Genomic DNA, 17,019 nt, shown 5'->3' with positions numbered 1-17,019 from the left:
AGCTTAAAGCAAGGAAGTTTTGCTGGTCTGTGTGACCAGTCTACCTCGAAAGAAGAAACTTGATCCATCTTCTCCTCTGGGGAAAGTATTTATAAATATATATTTCACTCCCCTTGCTTGAATGGAGGGAATACTTTGTCCAGAAAAGCTTTGAAACTTGGATTTTTAACTGAGGCAGACCTGAGTGCATGGCTCACTTTCTGATGACAGGATAGAAGGGAAGGGGAGTTGACAGTTTTGGAGAAGGACCCTATAAAGTGTTAGTAAGCTTTTTTTTTTTTTTTTTTAAGATTTTATTTATTTCACAGAGAGAGATCATATGCAGAGAAGTAGGCAGGGGCGGGTGGGGGGGGTGGCGGCGGCAAGAAGGCTCCCTGCCGAGCAGAGAGCCCTGTGTGGGGCTCCATCCCAGGACCCTGAGATCATGACCTGAGCTGAAGGCAGAGGCTTAACCCACTGAGCCACCCCAGGTCCCCCCCCCCCTGCTTTTTTAAAGTGAGAAATACAGTGAAAGTTGAATTTACAAGGGTAACTTAATGGGTTGTATAATCAGACTTTATTCTTACATTCCCATGAAAAAGAAAATGTCTGAGGTCTTTCCTAAAAGGATGGAAATACTCTTAGCTAGTCTTAGCGTTAATAGTCTGTGACATCATACAGACTAAAGGACGGATCTGAAAGTCTGCACTCCCTGGATGCTCGTGTCCATGATGTTGTTGACACTTGGCCTTTTATTGATTATTTGCCTGCCTTTTGTCAAATGTTGAAATGAGACTGTCAGTCATTGAAAAGTTTTGCTTTATCAAGCTATTTGGGACAGTGATTAATGATGAATTACTAAAATCCAGTGTTTGGGGGAATGCAGAATAAGCTGGCAACTGATTGAGGACCTCTTGGTTTAGAATTTATCTTTCAGAGAGAATCTGATCTGTAGTAAAACAAAAACAGCACTTGATTTGGGGACAGGAGACCAGTTGTAGTTTGGCAGCACTTTTAACTAGTCTAGGGATTTGAGGGACCCAGTATATGAACTTTCTAGAATATAATTTCCTTTTAGGCAAAATGAGAGTTTTAGGTGAATGGTCTCTTGCAGTTCTGGTATCGAATGCATTAAGTTAGTAGTACGGATTTAATGGTTTGTCTTGGAGAAGAATAGGGCCTGTTTAACCTGCTTTAGAGAACAGTACTTTTTTGTTTTGTTTTATTTTGTTTTTAAGAATTGTAATAGCATCCGTTTTCATATGGATAAGGATATGCCAATTGCAAATCCTTCTGCATTCTTACCTGTTCATTAAAATAGGTCTCTAGTATGCCTCTGTGTGCTCATCAGTATAACCTCTGCACTTAGTATAATGCCTGAGACAGAGTAGACCCTTAATAATTGGAATCAATGAATATATGTGAACAATGAAGGTATAAATGATCTGCGGTGTAAGCCTGCCTTCCAGCTGCCTTCATTAGAAAAAGGAGGTACTACTAAATATTGGTTGGGAAAAAAAGAAGAATTTTGGAAACTTGGCTAGTGGAAGACATAGTGTATTGAAGAGTCACTTATGTTCTTTGTGCTATTTTTTGTTTGAAATGGAATGAGTCAATGAAGTTACTGTATTACAAGCAGTAAAAACATTTAAACTGGAGCCTGGTTGTTTTTATAGTCAAAGGGAATTCAGGGATGTTGAACCTGGAATTAACTCTTTTAGCACAAGCAGGGGGAAAAAAAAGGAGGATAAAGTTTTCTACAGTTAAGGGGAGGGGAAAAAAAAAAAAAATCAAGCAATCATATATTACTAATTTAGTGTACATAATCTGTAACTTCATGAAATTCATTTACTATAATTGTTCACTGAAAAATTCATTCTGTAAATATTTTTATTTATAAGAGAAATCTTTAAGCTTAAAAATAGAGAGATATTAAAAAGGAAGATGAATTGAACATATATATATTCAGTAGGTATTTTTAAATCTCCGGTATCCATTTTTTTAGATCTGTCTCTCCTAGAATTCAGAATTGCACATGTAAAAAAATTTGAATAAAAAAAACTAACCAGACACTACAGCTTGCAACTGAACTAAACTTCTTCCTAAGAATACCTCGCCTTCATTTTTAATTTTTAAAAAAGTGGCAAGACAGCATCCTAAAATACATGAAGAAATCTAAATTACCAGTTTAATGTTCGGTTCCCCCCCCCCCCCCCCCCAAAGTCTTGACTGCATCAAGCCCAGTTTCCAGTGAAATTTTACAGGGCCTTTAAACAGATGAAGTGTTCCCTAAAACGGTGCTAATGGTCAGAATTCCTGTGGAGCCGACTCCTAGTGGGTGTAGCTGTCTGTGGAAGAGAGGAGGGAGGAGCTGAGTCTTCTCACATATATTTTCCAATTTGAGGAGGAAATAGACACTGAGTATGTGTGTTTGGAATTTAAATATATAAAATACACATTTGTGTGGTTGGAAAAAAAACAAAAAAAGGCTGTGTGTCATGAATGTCTGTTTTCAAAGCAGATAAACTTTGTAAGAGCACTTGTGAGCAGAATTCCCAAAGTCTTACTGTTCTGTTGCTCCATACCACCCTTACCAATATCTAGCCCATGGGACGTTCTGGAAAATCCCAAGTGTGGAGTTGAAGTGAGTGATATGCTTCCTGCTATCTTTGTCCTTAAACTACTGTGGATGACCCGAGATGCCCGCCTTACCCGCTTTCCGGGTTCTCTGGTAGCATCGAGTGTTTCAGTGCATGGCGATTGCCAGGGACCTGGTAGGCATTTCTGTTTCAAGAAGGCTCTGTAGTTGAAATGTGGCTTCCGCAATGGCAGAAGTGAATTTTTAACTTTCTGTAACACCGGTTCACTCAAATTCATATTCAGATAGCCAGCCACGCTTCACGAAATGGCTACCGTATTGGAAATTCAGATATGGAGTATTTCCATCATTACAGAAAGTTCTTTTGGACAGTGCTGCTCCAGACTTCTCTTTCTAAGATGCCCATTGGTTTGGCACATGCCTCTGAGCAAGTAGACTGTTTCCCCAACATCCTAATTTATAAAATGGAGGTAGAGTGCGGATGTCCTTTGGTTGCCAAGAAAATTAATATGTGAACAAAAACACTGCAGAGCTTTGTTTCCTCAAGAAAAAACACATCTTAAAAATACCATAGAAAATAGATGATGGCATTTCTTAAAGTAATAACTGTTAAAAGGTGTCAAGAAACTGCTAGCACAGTGGTTTATTGATGGAGAGAACTTACAAGGATCTATCATCCATTCTCACTTTTCCCCCTCAGGTACTTGAAGCTTTCACCAAAACACCCTGAATCAAATACTGCTGGAATGGACATCTTTGCCAAATTCTCCGCATATATCAAGAATTCAAGGCCAGAGGCTAATGAAGGTAAAACACACACACACACACACAACCCCACAAATGATTGGATTACCACTGCACATATACCAAAAAAGCCCTAAGTAAATCCAAAAATCCTGTTAGGACAGTGATTTTAAATTAATATTTTGGAGTCCAGACCTTCCCATTAAGTATTAAAAACTGGCTTTCAAAGTTGACTCGAGATTTGATGATAAGCAGGGTAAGTCCTTAAATTTCTGTTTTCCTGTTTTTGGCTAGTGGGACAGTGCCTGGGATGGTAGATGTACAATACAATGTTTATCGAATGAATTGTTTTCCTGAAGGGGGAACTATACAGAGAATTAACGGGACATCAGAAACAATGAGTGGTGTGGGTGTGGTGCTTTGGAATGTATCGATACAACTTCCTTTAGGTTATTACTAAATCTTTTGTTTCTTGCTGGGTTCTGGTCACTTGAAATCAGCCTGGGTGGGTTTTTGTGATAATTCACCTTTAAGAGCAATTTGGGGAGTTAGTCTAAGAGAGCATGTATCTCCCCCATCTTCCTAATTTCTCTGCATCCTAAAAGGGGATTTTAGTTTCAAGTCCTGCTTTCATGTGAGAATTGTTTAGGGTAGTACAGATACAAAGTCCTTATTTTCTATATCAAAGGACAACACTATCTTATTTCGTTTACCAAACGTATGTGTGGTGAAGGGAAGCCTCTTTGAAAGAGGTCCATTTAATGAGCCTTGTCTTAACTACACCATTCAGTCATTTTTCTTCTTTGCGATGCCGAGCATTGTTCTGTCTGAGTAAAACTCTCCAGAGAGAACATTAGTGTTTAATTAAAAGTAATTACAGCAACAAAAACGCCAGCTCCTAAAGACACTTTAATCCGTCATGGTTTTGGACAGTTTGGTGGCGTGGGTGCAGTTCTTTTGGGTAGAAACTTATGGCTGCAAATGAACAAGAAAACCAAAGGGAAGAAATTATCAGTGCCGGTTAAACAAGCATCTTAAAAAAGGGAAGCACTCGCTGATTTCCTTATGTGGTTTCTATGGGCAGAGATCCAAGCCATTCAGGCTGGTATTTTTTTATTATTAAATTTTAAAATTGCGGTATTTTATAATCTAGTATTGAATTTCAAGGGTTTCTGGGATGATATTCACTGCATGATATCACTGCATGATATTCACTGCATGTGATGTTTTTCTGCAGCAGAGGGAAAGAGGGAAAGGCCGTAGTGCCTGGGCCTGGCTTACAGCTCTTCAGTGTGTTCCAGTAGCTGCCTTGGTTTAGGGACAACTTCCCTAAGTGACTGGCTCTTTTTCTGCCTGCTGTTTCAGTGTAAGCATTTTATACTCTAAACAGACAGTTACGATGGAGCCCCTCCTGTCCACAGACAGTATCTTTTCTGTCATACCCTTCCTGCCTGCAGAGGATTTCTTTTCATGAAATCATTCCCCCCCTTTTTAAAAAGCTTTTATTTATTACACACACACACACACACACACACACACACAGAGCACAAACAGGCAGAGTGGCTGACAGAGGGAGAGAAAGAAGCAGGCTCCCCCATCGGGCAAGGAGCCCGATGCTGGTGCTGGACTCGATCCCAGGACCCTGGACCATAACCTGAGCCGAAGGCAGCTGCTTAACTGACTGAGCCATCCAAGCCTCCCCGAAATCATCCTTTTATATCCAGATGCTCTTGCCCATAGTTCCTGAACCATCTGAGTTCAATTCATAATGTTTTCATTTCTCTGTGTAGTTTTTGGAAGCTGGGGGGTGGCTGAATTTCTTTTGACACTTGGTGGGGAGGAAAGGGAAATAAAATATGTTTGCTAAAAAAAAAACACAAAACCCACAAAGAACAAAACCAAACAATTGCTTTGGTGATGGGATAGAGGGGAGAGAACATGGGAGAAAGTGACTCACTTAAGTATAACTTTGTATTCTATTTTTTTTCCTATCAGTTTGTTGCTGTCTTAAGTAGCCACCTACGCTTGCTGTCCTTATAATGTTGTAACCAATGAGAACAAACAACATAACGGATCACTAGAAGGCTTTATATTAAATTACCTCTTGGTAAATAAGAATTCCAGTTGCCAAGCAACTTTCCCCATAGGACCTGTCACTGCCAGGAGACTTTAGAAAACAATATTCCAAATCACTTTGGAGCTTACTGAGTATATGTAGATCTGTTGAAGGTGTCTTGTCTATTTAGTGCAATAAAATGCCTTAAATCAGCCTTGGAAATTAGTGTTCCAGCTCCTCCTCCTCCCAAACTATGAACCACTTACAAAGAGATGGAGTTGTCATTTTACGTGGTAACTCAGAGTAGGCAGAGTTTTGATCAGTTTTACCAACCTACTAAATATTTTGCAAAAATTCAATATGTTTGGGCAATTTTAAGACCTTTTAAGATGTAATTCTAAGTAAGGGATTCGATGCCTAGATGCTGTGGTATTGGGTCAGTGAAAGAGAAGTGTCAGTCCTTAGATTGGGTACAAAATACACAAATAGGGCTTAAAGAATAAAACAAAGGGAAATACAGGAGAGAGAGAGAAAGGGAGGGAGAAAGAAAAAAAAGAATGAATGAATGAATTCTTTTGGTAACATGTCCAAGCTGATCGGAAGTAAGTTTGTGTAATCTTTTGAAGCATTAAAAGAAATTAATAGGTAATTCCTTTTATTAGAATGGGTTAGATATGACCTGTTCCAGATCTGGATTTGTTTTCTTTTTTCCCACTTCTTTGATTTCATTAATATATATAAATTATTAAACTCCCAAATATAACTAGTAGATAATTTATTAGTGTGTTGGTATTTATAATACTCTTAAGAGCCCAGTGAATTTAGTAGTGATGAAATCTGCCATTTTGTTCTAGAGCATATTTCATAATGTCCAAATTCTCATTTTTAAGTGGAGGCAAGGAATCTATAGCTTCTCATTCATTCCTTTTTATTCAGAATTCCTCCCTGCCTGTCTCCCTTCCTTTTTTTCTCTCTCTGTGGAAGTGTTTGGAATCAGAGGATGGTTATTCATCATTGTAGCTATGGAACCAAATTGTATTATTATTATTTAATCATCTTTATTTTTTTTTTAAAAAGATTTTATTTGAGAGAAAAGGTAAGAGTGAGAGAGAGAGAGTGCATGAGCAGGGGGAGGGACAGAGGGAGAAGCAGTCTCCTCACTGAGCAAGGAGCCTGTTACTGGACTTGATCCCAGGACTCTGGCTGGCATCATGAACTGAGCTGAGGGCAGAGGCTTAACCCACTGAGCCACCCAGGCGCCCCATCATCTTTAAATACTCCTGACCTCTCCCTATTTTCTATTGGCCTTTAAAAATTGTTTGCATGAGACTGCCCTTTACTGAAATTAGCAGTAGCTTTAAAATACAGTTTTATCCTTGTAAGGGCTCATAATTTTGGTATTCTTCATTGTGAATTGTAGTCTTTTCCTACAGCGAATATGGTCATGTTAAATCTAATGCTTTCTGTTTTGCATTTACTCAAATTATATTCACAATTGACTAATGTATGCTTGTTGAAAAAGTTAAAAGCGTTTAGAAATAAATTCAGTAAAACTTTAGTGCCCCTTCTTAACCTCATCTGAGCTCTTCCCCAACAGTTAATATTCATCCTTTTTTTCTATGTAATTTTGCAAATATTGTGTGTGAGTGTGCATTTATGTGTATATTTATATTTTGCAATTGTTTTTTCACATATTATGTGGTAGAAGTCCTTCCATATCAAAATGTAGATCTACCTCACTTTTTATAAATACTGTTTAATATTCCATAATACGGATTTTTATTTAACTGTTTCCCTGTTGATAGTCATCTAGATTGTCTCAAGTTTTTTTATTGTGACAAACAGTGCGAGTGAATGTCCTTGTGCTAGATTCCAAATAGGTCAGAAGATTTTGTTTCTCAAAAGTCTACACCAGTTTATAGTCCCACTAATGTGAAAGTATTCATTTCCCCTCACTTCTGACCCTGGCATGGGTGTGCGTGTGCGTGTGTTGTGTGTGTTTTAAAATTTCGCTATAGTCTCATAGGCAAAAAAGGGTGTTTTGATTTTCAGAATTAATCTAAAACTAATCGGATAGCCTCTATCACAGTTAAGTACTAATTTTTTTGGAGAGCTTTTTAAATACCTTCCTTAGAGATAACCAGCATTACCACAGCAAGGGTATTATTAGAGAATGCTTGCGCTAAGACAAGGAGCTCCTTTTTCATAGCTTGCTACTGCCTCCTAGTGGTTAGTCTTGACATTTTCTTTATCTTAATTCCTTTGTGGTTTGTCTTCAAAACTTCATTTTGAATGATGCTCTTTAGTACCTCTTGGTCCCTCTGGTTTTCTCAGTTTTGTTGGCCTTCCTCAGGTTATTACATAAGAGTCGAATCAAACTAATTCACCATTCTTTGTTTACATTAATATACCCTTTATTCTGAGATTCTTAATGAAAAATTAATATTTCTAGGAGGTACAGCAATTCAGCTTCATTGCAGGTGCTTACCTAGGTCCAAAGTTTTAGAAAGAATAGTAATTTTAATGTTTACCAGTGACTTAGTTTTAGTCTGTGCATCGCTTCTAGGATTATAAACATCATCTGTTTCAAACTTTATAATTTCAGAGTATTTTAGTTTTTCTGTTGAATATGTTTGAAAACTAATCCAGGAGAAGGATGAATTTAGAGCAGGTTGAAGGTCACAAACTTGCCCAGACTTTGTTTCAGTGTTTGAATTCAGACAGTATTATCTTCCATAGAGGCCACAACTCCGTTCGTTGTAATCTGGTCGAAGAATAAATCCTTATATCTAATGTGCATTTAGTCTGTACTCACTGATTTTGATAGGAAGCATATTGAGTTAAGTTGGTTCTTTGACAGTCCCGAGATGCTGCTGTCCCTTCCTTCTCACCACCCACCACCCCCTTTTAAGTACACCATGAAATTTCCATCCTGCCCTAGACTCCTTAAGTAACCTAGCTATTTCTCACATTTTATTCTCTTGGCACTTTATAAATTTAACATTTCATGACTGCGTGCATGATCAGTAACTTGCATATAACCAATGAAAGGTTATATTTACTGCTTCTGTATTTTTGACCTTTTCTTTTAAAAGGCTTGGTTCCTTGTGACTTCCACAGCTACAGCTCAGCTTCTCTAGTTTATTGGGCTCCAGTGTCCTTCTGCTTAACTCTTTTTTCTAAGAAATCTACTAGCTTCATCCTGGCTATGGCTAGAGTGCCTTTTATTCATAAAATAAGTAGATCCTTGATCTTGTCATCTGTCACTTGACATGTATACATTCCAGTGTGTTTGATATGTTACCTAAGTAAAAAGTTTTATCAGTTCTTCTTTACATTTTAAAATGGCTCTTATGTTCTATGGCAATATGCCGTTCCTACCTCCTTTTCAGCTTCCCACAGATATTTGTATCTGAACAGTCAAGATACAAATATCTCCACTCACCTGGCTTTTTAAAAAAAAGTATCTATTCTACATATTCACCTGATTTCCTTTTGAATCTTCTCTAGACATTTAAGAAACTCCAAACTTTTATATGTAATTATTGGCCTTCCTCCGTCTGTGACAGATATCGAACAGGTGTTTAATTCGTGCTTGGGTAGAATGCTGTGAACATTAGGGGCTATACAGAAGAGGCACAAGACACAGACTTTACCTTCAAAGAAAACAGAGTCCAGTTAAGGAAGCAAGAATAATGCATTGATTTAATAACAAGAATTAGAAGGAAGAGGTTCATGATTTAGTAGACTATTAGTTTAATATAAACCATCCCTGAGTTTAAAAATTTAACAACTCTAAAAATCTAACAGTGCTAACGTTAAAAGACTGAACATAACTAATCCTTTTTTTTTTTTTTTAAGATTGCGAGCAAGCGGGGCGTGGGGGGGCAGAGGGAAAGAGAGAGTCTCAAGCAGGCTCCACGCCCAGCACGGAGCCCAGCAAGGGGCTCCATATCTTGACCCTGAGATCATGTCCTGAGCTGAAATCAAGAGTGGACACTTCACTGACTGAGCCACCCAGGTGCCCCACCAATACATATTTTTCAGACATATTAAAAATGACAAGATAGTCAGTTATCAGATACTGATTTTAATAGAGATTCATATTCAAAGCTAAAAGAACAATGTGGAAAATTTGAACTAAGAACTGGACATTATAAAAAACCAAATGGAAGTCCTAGAATTTAGACATATGATATCTGAGATTATGAATCCAGTATATGAACCGAACAGATGAGACAGTGATGAAGAATTAGTGAACTTGAAGAGAGGTCAGAAGGAAATAGCTAATGGAAGCGCAGAGACAAAAGGACAAACAAAACAAACTGGAGGAATAAGTGCAAGATTTGCGGAACACAACGGAGAGAGGAACACATGTCTGTAAGTGGAGTCCCAGAAGGGGAGGGAAGATGGGGCCAAAGACATGGAGGTAATCGCCAAGAATTTGCCAAAACTGATGAAAGGTAACAGGCCATGGAGTCAAACATTACGCCACCCCAGCAGGACAAATATAAAGAGAACCACACCTGTGTGTACATAGGCACCTGCTGAGAACGAGACAGAATCTTACCGATGGCAGATTCTGTAAAAGGTAAAAGCAGCGAGAGTGAGCACTGATTCTCAGCAGCAGCAGTAGAATCCAGAAGACAATCTTCAGAGCTCTTCAGAGAGCTAAAAGTGAATTAAAGTTCTGTAAGTAGTGAAATACTCTCCAAGCAAGCACATCCAAATAATTTTTTGTTTTTGCCTCAAGATTTGACCTTTATATTTATTCCCCTGGATTCACATACTTGCTAAACCGGTCAGCTTTTTCTTACCACCTTTTCTGTGAGCCTCAAAATTCACTATTTAGTTTACGGTTCCAGTGGTCATAACATACCCACGTTCTCTAAGATGTCAGTCAGGGTCGTTTTTATTTGATGTTCAGAATAAGGCAGATTCTCCTTCATTTCTGTATCTTTCCAGTAGGATATTATCCACTCTTCCTATGTCCCATGGCTGCTCTGAGAATTGATTCTATTATATATTCACCAAGTGTTTCAGCTGAAAAAAATGCTAATAATGTAATAATAATAATAATAATAATAATAATAATGCTAAGAATGTAATAATTAAGACATTAATTTTTTATTCATGAACTTTAATAAGTGATGGTGAAATAGACATTTTTAAACAAACAAAAACTGAGTACGTATCTCTGTAGACTCCCCCTAGAAGAAATATATAGTTTTTCAGCAAGAAGAAATATGACTTCAGATGTACAGCAAGAGATGCAAGAAGGGAGGAAAGCAAAAAGTAGTATAAATACATTATAAAGTGTAAATGAATATTGTCTGTATAAAAAACAGTAACACCTTGTGGAATTTAAAATCCAAGTGAAATGAATATACATGACAATAGCAGCCTTCAGGACAGGAGGGAGGTAGTGACAGCAGAGGGTTATGAGGCCCTTTCCTTATCCTGGAAGTGCTGAAAGTTGTAAGTGAACTTTACAGGGGAACAAAGACTAGTAAGAGTGTGTAATACACTAATAGAGGGAGAAATTAATAATAAATTTTAAAAACTTAATCCAAAAGAAGCAAGAGAACACAGAGCAAGTAGAAATCAAAATGTACGATGACAGATTTAAACCAAAGTTTATAATAATTACGTTCAATGTAGATGACTTAAATACTCCAAGTCGAAGACATCACTTGGCAGCTGGCTCCAAAATATGTTGTTGGGACTCCTGGGTGCCTCAGTGGGTTAAGCAGCTGCCTTCGGCTCAGGTCATGACCCCAGGCTACTGGGATCGAGTTCTGCATGGATTTTCTTGCTTGGCGGGGAGCCTGCTTCTCCCTCTGCCTGCTCTCCCTCCTGCTCCCCCTGCTTGTGTGCGCTCTCTCTCTCTCTGACAAATAAATCTTTAAAAAAAGTGTTGCTTATGTGCAAGAACGAATACAACATACACGTGAAACACACACGTATTCAGGGAAGGTGAAGTTAAAGTAGTGTGAATACCAACCAAAAGAAGTGGGCAAAGCTGCACCGATACCAGACAAGGAGATATTAAGAAGCACCAACTAGACATAATGAAGCATGTTTCAAACTGATTTAAAGGGGTAATCTACCTGAAAGAATGATTCTGAATCTGTATTACTAAATACCTAGCCTGAAAATATATAAGCCAAATTCATAGAACTAAAAGAGAAATAAACTAATGCACAGTCTTGGTGGGAGATTTTTAACTCAATCCCTTAATAACTGTTAGAATCACCCAAAGACGAGGCATCAGAGGGTCTAGCAGGACTGAACAACACAACGAACACGTGTAGTCTCGCTGATAGGTACTTAGAACACCGTCCCCAGTGACTGACTTATACATCTGGTTTTCAAATGCTCGTAGAACACTTCATCAACATTGACTGTAAAGCTGGGCCATAAAGCAAATCTGAAAATTTTTCCAAAAAGTGGAAATTGAAATCATACAGAATATATTTTTTTCCGACCACAAAGAAAAGAAGCTAGAGATCCATGACAAAAATCACAGCTAGAAAATTTCTATGTCTTTGAAAACTTAGCAGTGCGTTTCTAGTAACCCATGGGCTGAAGAAAAATAAAATTATGAAAGACAACAAATGTCTATTTATGTGATATGGCTAACATTGTGCTTAAAGGGAAACTTATACCTCTGAGTGCTTATATTAGAAAAAAAGATGGGAAATCTGACCGTCTACACCTCGAGGGTTAGGTAGGAAAAGATCAAGTTAAACCCAAGAAGGTAGAGAATGGAAATACTAATGAGCAGATTTCCTTGAAATAGTAAACAAATATGACAGAGGGTCAGCAAGGCTAAAATTTCTTTGAAAAGTCAATAAATTGATAAATTGATATATCATTTTATCAAATTGATAAATCTTGATAAGAAAAATCCAGAAAAATGAGAAAGGCTGCAGTAACCAGTATTAGAAATGAAAAGGGATTGTTACAGGACTTACATTGAAGTGATTCTTAGAGGGTATTATGAAAGTTTTTATGCTTATAAATTTGAAAACACTATCAGTTAAATTTACAGAAAGTATAGTGTAACAGAATTACTATAGGAGGGCATAAAATGTAAATAGTCTTACAGCTATAATTTAAAACCATTTCTTTTTTTTTAAATAGGATTTTTTTTAAAGATTTTATTTATTTATTTGACAGACAGAGAGATCACAAGTAGGCAGAGAGAGGAGGAAGCAGGCTTCCTGCTGAGCAGAGAGCTTGATGCAGGGCTCGATTCCAGGACCCTGAGATCATGACCTGAGCCGAAGGCAGAGGCTTAACCCACTGAGCCACCCAGGCACCCCTAAAACCATTTCTTTAAAGAAATTCCAGACCCAGATAGCTCCACCGATGCATTTCTTCTAAGCATTTGGGGAAGATGTAACATTGGCGTTACACAGTCTTACAGGGAACAGGAGAGAGGAAGATACTTCCCAGCTTGCTTTTTTTTTTTTTTTTTTTTTTAAGATTTTATTTATTTATTTGACAGAGAGAAATCACAAGTAGATGGAGAGACAGGCAGAGAGAGAGAGAGGGAAGCAGGCTCTCTGCCGAGCAGAGAGCCTGATGCGGGACCCGATCCCAGGACCCTGAGATCATAACCTGAGCCGAAGGCAGCGGCTTAAACCACTGAGCCACCCAGGCGCCCCCCAGCTTGCTTTTTGAGGGCAACCTTGACACTCAGACCACACAAGAACATCAAAAGAAAGATGATTTCAGGCTAGTCTCTCCCAAACATAGATGCAAAAGTCTAAAATAAAACACACCTAATCCAGCAATATGAGAAAAGATAATACACACAACCAGGTGGGGTTTAACTGAGGAACAGAAGATTGTTTAAACATGAAACTATCTCTATAAATTCATAGAATAAAGGAGAAAAATGTGATCATTTCAATAGAAGCAGAAAAAGTACTTGATAAAATTTGATACTTAGGGTACGATGATTTTTTTTTTCCTTAACGAACTAGATATAGCAGGGAAGTGCCTTAATTTGGCAGAGAGAATCTACAAAAACTTGAGCAAATATCATATGTAATAGGGAACTAGTAAAATGTTTCCTTTGAGACTGGGAACTAAGAAGTGGTGCTCACTGTCCCCACTTCTGTTCAGCACTGTAGTGGAGGTCTTGGCCAATACGATAGGCAAGAAAAAGAAAATAAAGGTAAGAGCATTGTAAAGGAAGGAACAAATTTTGTCATTATTCTTAAGCAATATAATTGTGTATGTAGCAAATCCAAAGGAATCTACTGAGAAACTGTAGGAATAAAAAAAATGAATTAGCAAGGTTACTGTGTATGAGGCCATTAGAAGAATCAGTTGTGTTTTTGCATGCTAGCAACAAACCACAGAAAACTGCAAAAATATTTACACCATCGAAATGTCAGATTTTTAAAAAAAGATTTTATTTATTTATTTGACAGAGATCGCAAATAGGCAGAGAGGCGGGCAGAGAGAGAGGGAAGCAGGCTCCCTGCTGAGCAGAGAGCCCGATGTGGGGCTCAATCCCAGGACCCTGGGATCATGACCTGAGCCACAGGCAGAGGCTTTAACCCACTGAGCCACCCAGGTGCCCCAAAATGTCAGATATTTTTAAAAGAAGTCAGGTATTTAGGGGAATCAATCCAATAAAAGATGAGCAAAGCCTCTACATAGAAAACATACAACACTGAAAGAGATGAATTTAAATAAGCGGTATTGATAGGTTGGCAGCCTCAGTATTATAAAGATGCCCGTTCTCAAGTTGGGCTCTGTTGAATCTGTAGATCATTCAAAAGCCCGGCTAGTTTTCTGTGCATGCGTACATGCACGCATGTGTGTAAATTGACATACTGATTCTAAAATTAATTAGGGAAATGGAAGGAACCAAGAATAGCAAAAATGATCTTGAAGAGAGACTTAATATTATCTGATATCAAGACTTATAAAGGAATAGTAGTTAAAACAGTGTTGTATTAATACTAGAATAGACTAATAGAACAGTGACGAATAGAACCGAATACGGAGTCAAGAAAATACCCCTGTCTCACACCCTACACAAAAACTAGCTCGAGGACGGTTGTAGATATAAATATGAATGGTAAATAATATACCTTCTAGAAGATAATGGAGGGTATCTTCATAATTTGGGGATAGGTAAGATTTCCTCTTAATCTGGACGAAGCACTCATTGTGGAAGAAACAATTGATTAATTGGACATTAGTTTTAGTAACTTTGATTTGTAAAAAGTCACCATTTAGGGAGTGAAAAGGGTGAAGGTACACGTAACATGAAAAACCACAACGGGTTTGCAACTAATTTATAGAGAACTACAAATAAGATAAGCTATGTAATGAAGAATGAGCAAACGGCACTTCACAGAAAGAGGATATCCAAATAGTAAATAGGAGAAGGTGTTACACCTGATTGGTCATCCCCCCAAGGGACTAAAGCTGACCCTACCGAGTGGTGTTGAAGGTGTGAAGTCACTGGGACGTCTCTGCACCGCTCTTTGTCGTGTGGGACTTGGCAAGTCGATCACAGTTTCTCCTCAACCTGAGCACAGGTATACCCAGTAACCCACAGCTCCACTTTTGAGTGGACTAGGAACAGAGGTGCACCGAAAGATTTGTCCAAGAACGTTTGCTACCCGATTAGTCATGAGCCTCAAACCGGAAACAATACAGACCCCAGTAAGGGGATGGACGAGCACTTACATAATCGCACAGTGGAATGCTGTGTGACAGTGACTGTGGCCTACCTGCTTGGCGCAGCTCCACAGATGATGATCCTTAGGGCACTACCCTGGGCCCTCCGCCTGGGCGCTCCGCCCGTCCTTCACTTCCCTGGCTTCGGCGCTCATTGATGTTCTCAGGATTTCCAGTCGTACTGCTCCAGCCCAGATTGTTCCAGACACTGTGGCCCAGCTGTCTGTCTGGCACTTCTACACGGATGTCCCACGGACACCTCAAAAGCAGCACGCACTGAACTCATGTCCTCACCCCATGAACCTGCTTCTCTAGGCAGGGAAATGTGGCAGCAAATGATACCAGCGTTTGCCCTGGGAATCGTTTGTTGGCCGTTTCTCTGTACTGTGCCCATTCCCCAAAATGTAAATGCAAACTGCTTTGTCCAAGAGCAGGTTTAACGATGCTTAGAGTAACAGTTGGCATGTAGTAGGGGCTCACGCCTGTATTTTGTTAAAAACATCGATCGTTTTTCCATACTCAGTTTTGTTTCCAAGCTCTGTTGGTTTTTGTCTTCTAAGTATGTCTAAAATCCACTTACTCCTCTGGATGCCTACAGCCCCTTATCTAGCTCAGACTGCCATCCGTTGTCTACACTGCTAGGAGGGGGCCAAGGCACGAGTGGGTGGGAGCAATTTGGAAGAAGAGCAGCATAGAAAACTTTTGTCTTTTTCTCTAATGGAACTAAATTTATTCAAACTTATAACTGTATTGGTTGTCACCTCATGACGTTTAGCTTTCTTCCGTGACCGAGCACTGCAGTCAGCAGTGTGAGCTTGGCATTCTGGGAGTGGGGGGTGAAGGGGGCCTGGGAAGGTAAAGGATAAGAAGCGATAATAGAAGACTTGTCTGTTGTTATTCCCTATTCCTCTCTAAGGACATCCCCACCCCCTCTGCTAAAGGTCACTACCCTTGACTTTCCAGGTATACCGGCGTGGCTCTGTCCCACTCGTCTCTGAATTCTAACAATCATAGCTTCTTAATCTATTTGGTTGAAGAGCCCCCTGATTCACTATTGTAACTTGAACTCTCTACTCAGATGCCTGCGTGTTATTATAAAATAATAATTTTATTATTATATGTTCTTGGCTTCCTATGTATTACAAGACAGTACAAAAACTTCATTGCTTGGATGGTCTGTATTGGATCTTAGCATGTTTCTTGGTTACAAATCCAAATATTACTGGGGAAATAGGCATTCAAATTCGGGGCAAGAATCTCTGTCTTGGCAAAATTTTCTTTCCTAGACTTGAATTAATAGCTTTGCCTTTTCTCACTCATTTTTCTAGTTTGAACAGCAAGTGTGTCAGGTCATAGTATGTTTGTAAGTGGGGCATTTAGTTGCTGAGTTGTTACAGATTCCAGTTTTTGAAACTGTCATGCCCTTTTCTGTATTTACCTGAACAAATGTACTTGCTTGTCTCATCCCTTGTCCCTCGTAAATAAGCTCCAGGAGAGCAGGAACCTTGCCTGTCCTGTTCTGCGGCACTTCATGTCAGCGTAAACATTTGATAAAATAGTTACTGACCGGAAGAGTATTGCTGCTGCTTTGGGGCTTGGGTGGTTTTCTGTCTTACAGTATCCCCATCTTTCTTTCAGCATTGGAGAGGGGTCTCTTGAAAACCCTGCAGAAACTGGATGAATATTTGAATTCTCCACTCCCTGATGAAATTGATGAGAATAGTATGGAAGACATTAAGTTTTCTACACGTAAATTTCTGGATGGCAATGAAATGACATTAGCTGATTGCAACCTGCTTCCCAAGCTGCACATTGTCAAGGTAGGCCAGTTGGATGTGGTGTCACGTTGCCATTAGACCACATATTCTCTGTACTAAGATAGCACTTTCTTTGTCTGTGACATACTTTTTTTTTTTTCTTTTTGATCTGG

At 38.9% G+C, this 17,019-nt stretch overlaps 1 protein-coding gene across 1 annotated transcript in view; it reads left to right on the top strand.

Annotated features, from left to right (window-relative positions):
* The window catches only part of CLIC4 (chloride intracellular channel 4), a 70,487-nt gene that overhangs the window by 49,380 nt on the left and 4,088 nt on the right, over nt 1-17,019 (top strand). The window contains exons 4-5 of the mRNA XM_032360599.1: nt 3,279-3,385; nt 16,728-16,909. Of these exons, the coding sequence (XP_032216490.1) occupies nt 3,279-3,385; nt 16,728-16,909 (289 nt within the window). The remainder of the gene's footprint in view (nt 1-3,278; nt 3,386-16,727; nt 16,910-17,019) is intronic.

This window comes from Mustela erminea, chromosome 10, assembly GCF_009829155.1.
Source record: "Mustela erminea isolate mMusErm1 chromosome 10, mMusErm1.Pri, whole genome shotgun sequence".
Lineage (NCBI taxonomy): Eukaryota > Metazoa > Chordata > Mammalia > Carnivora > Mustelidae > Mustela > Mustela erminea.
Note: the sequence above shows the minus strand (reverse complement) of the source record. Positions and strands in the feature narration are given on the sequence as shown.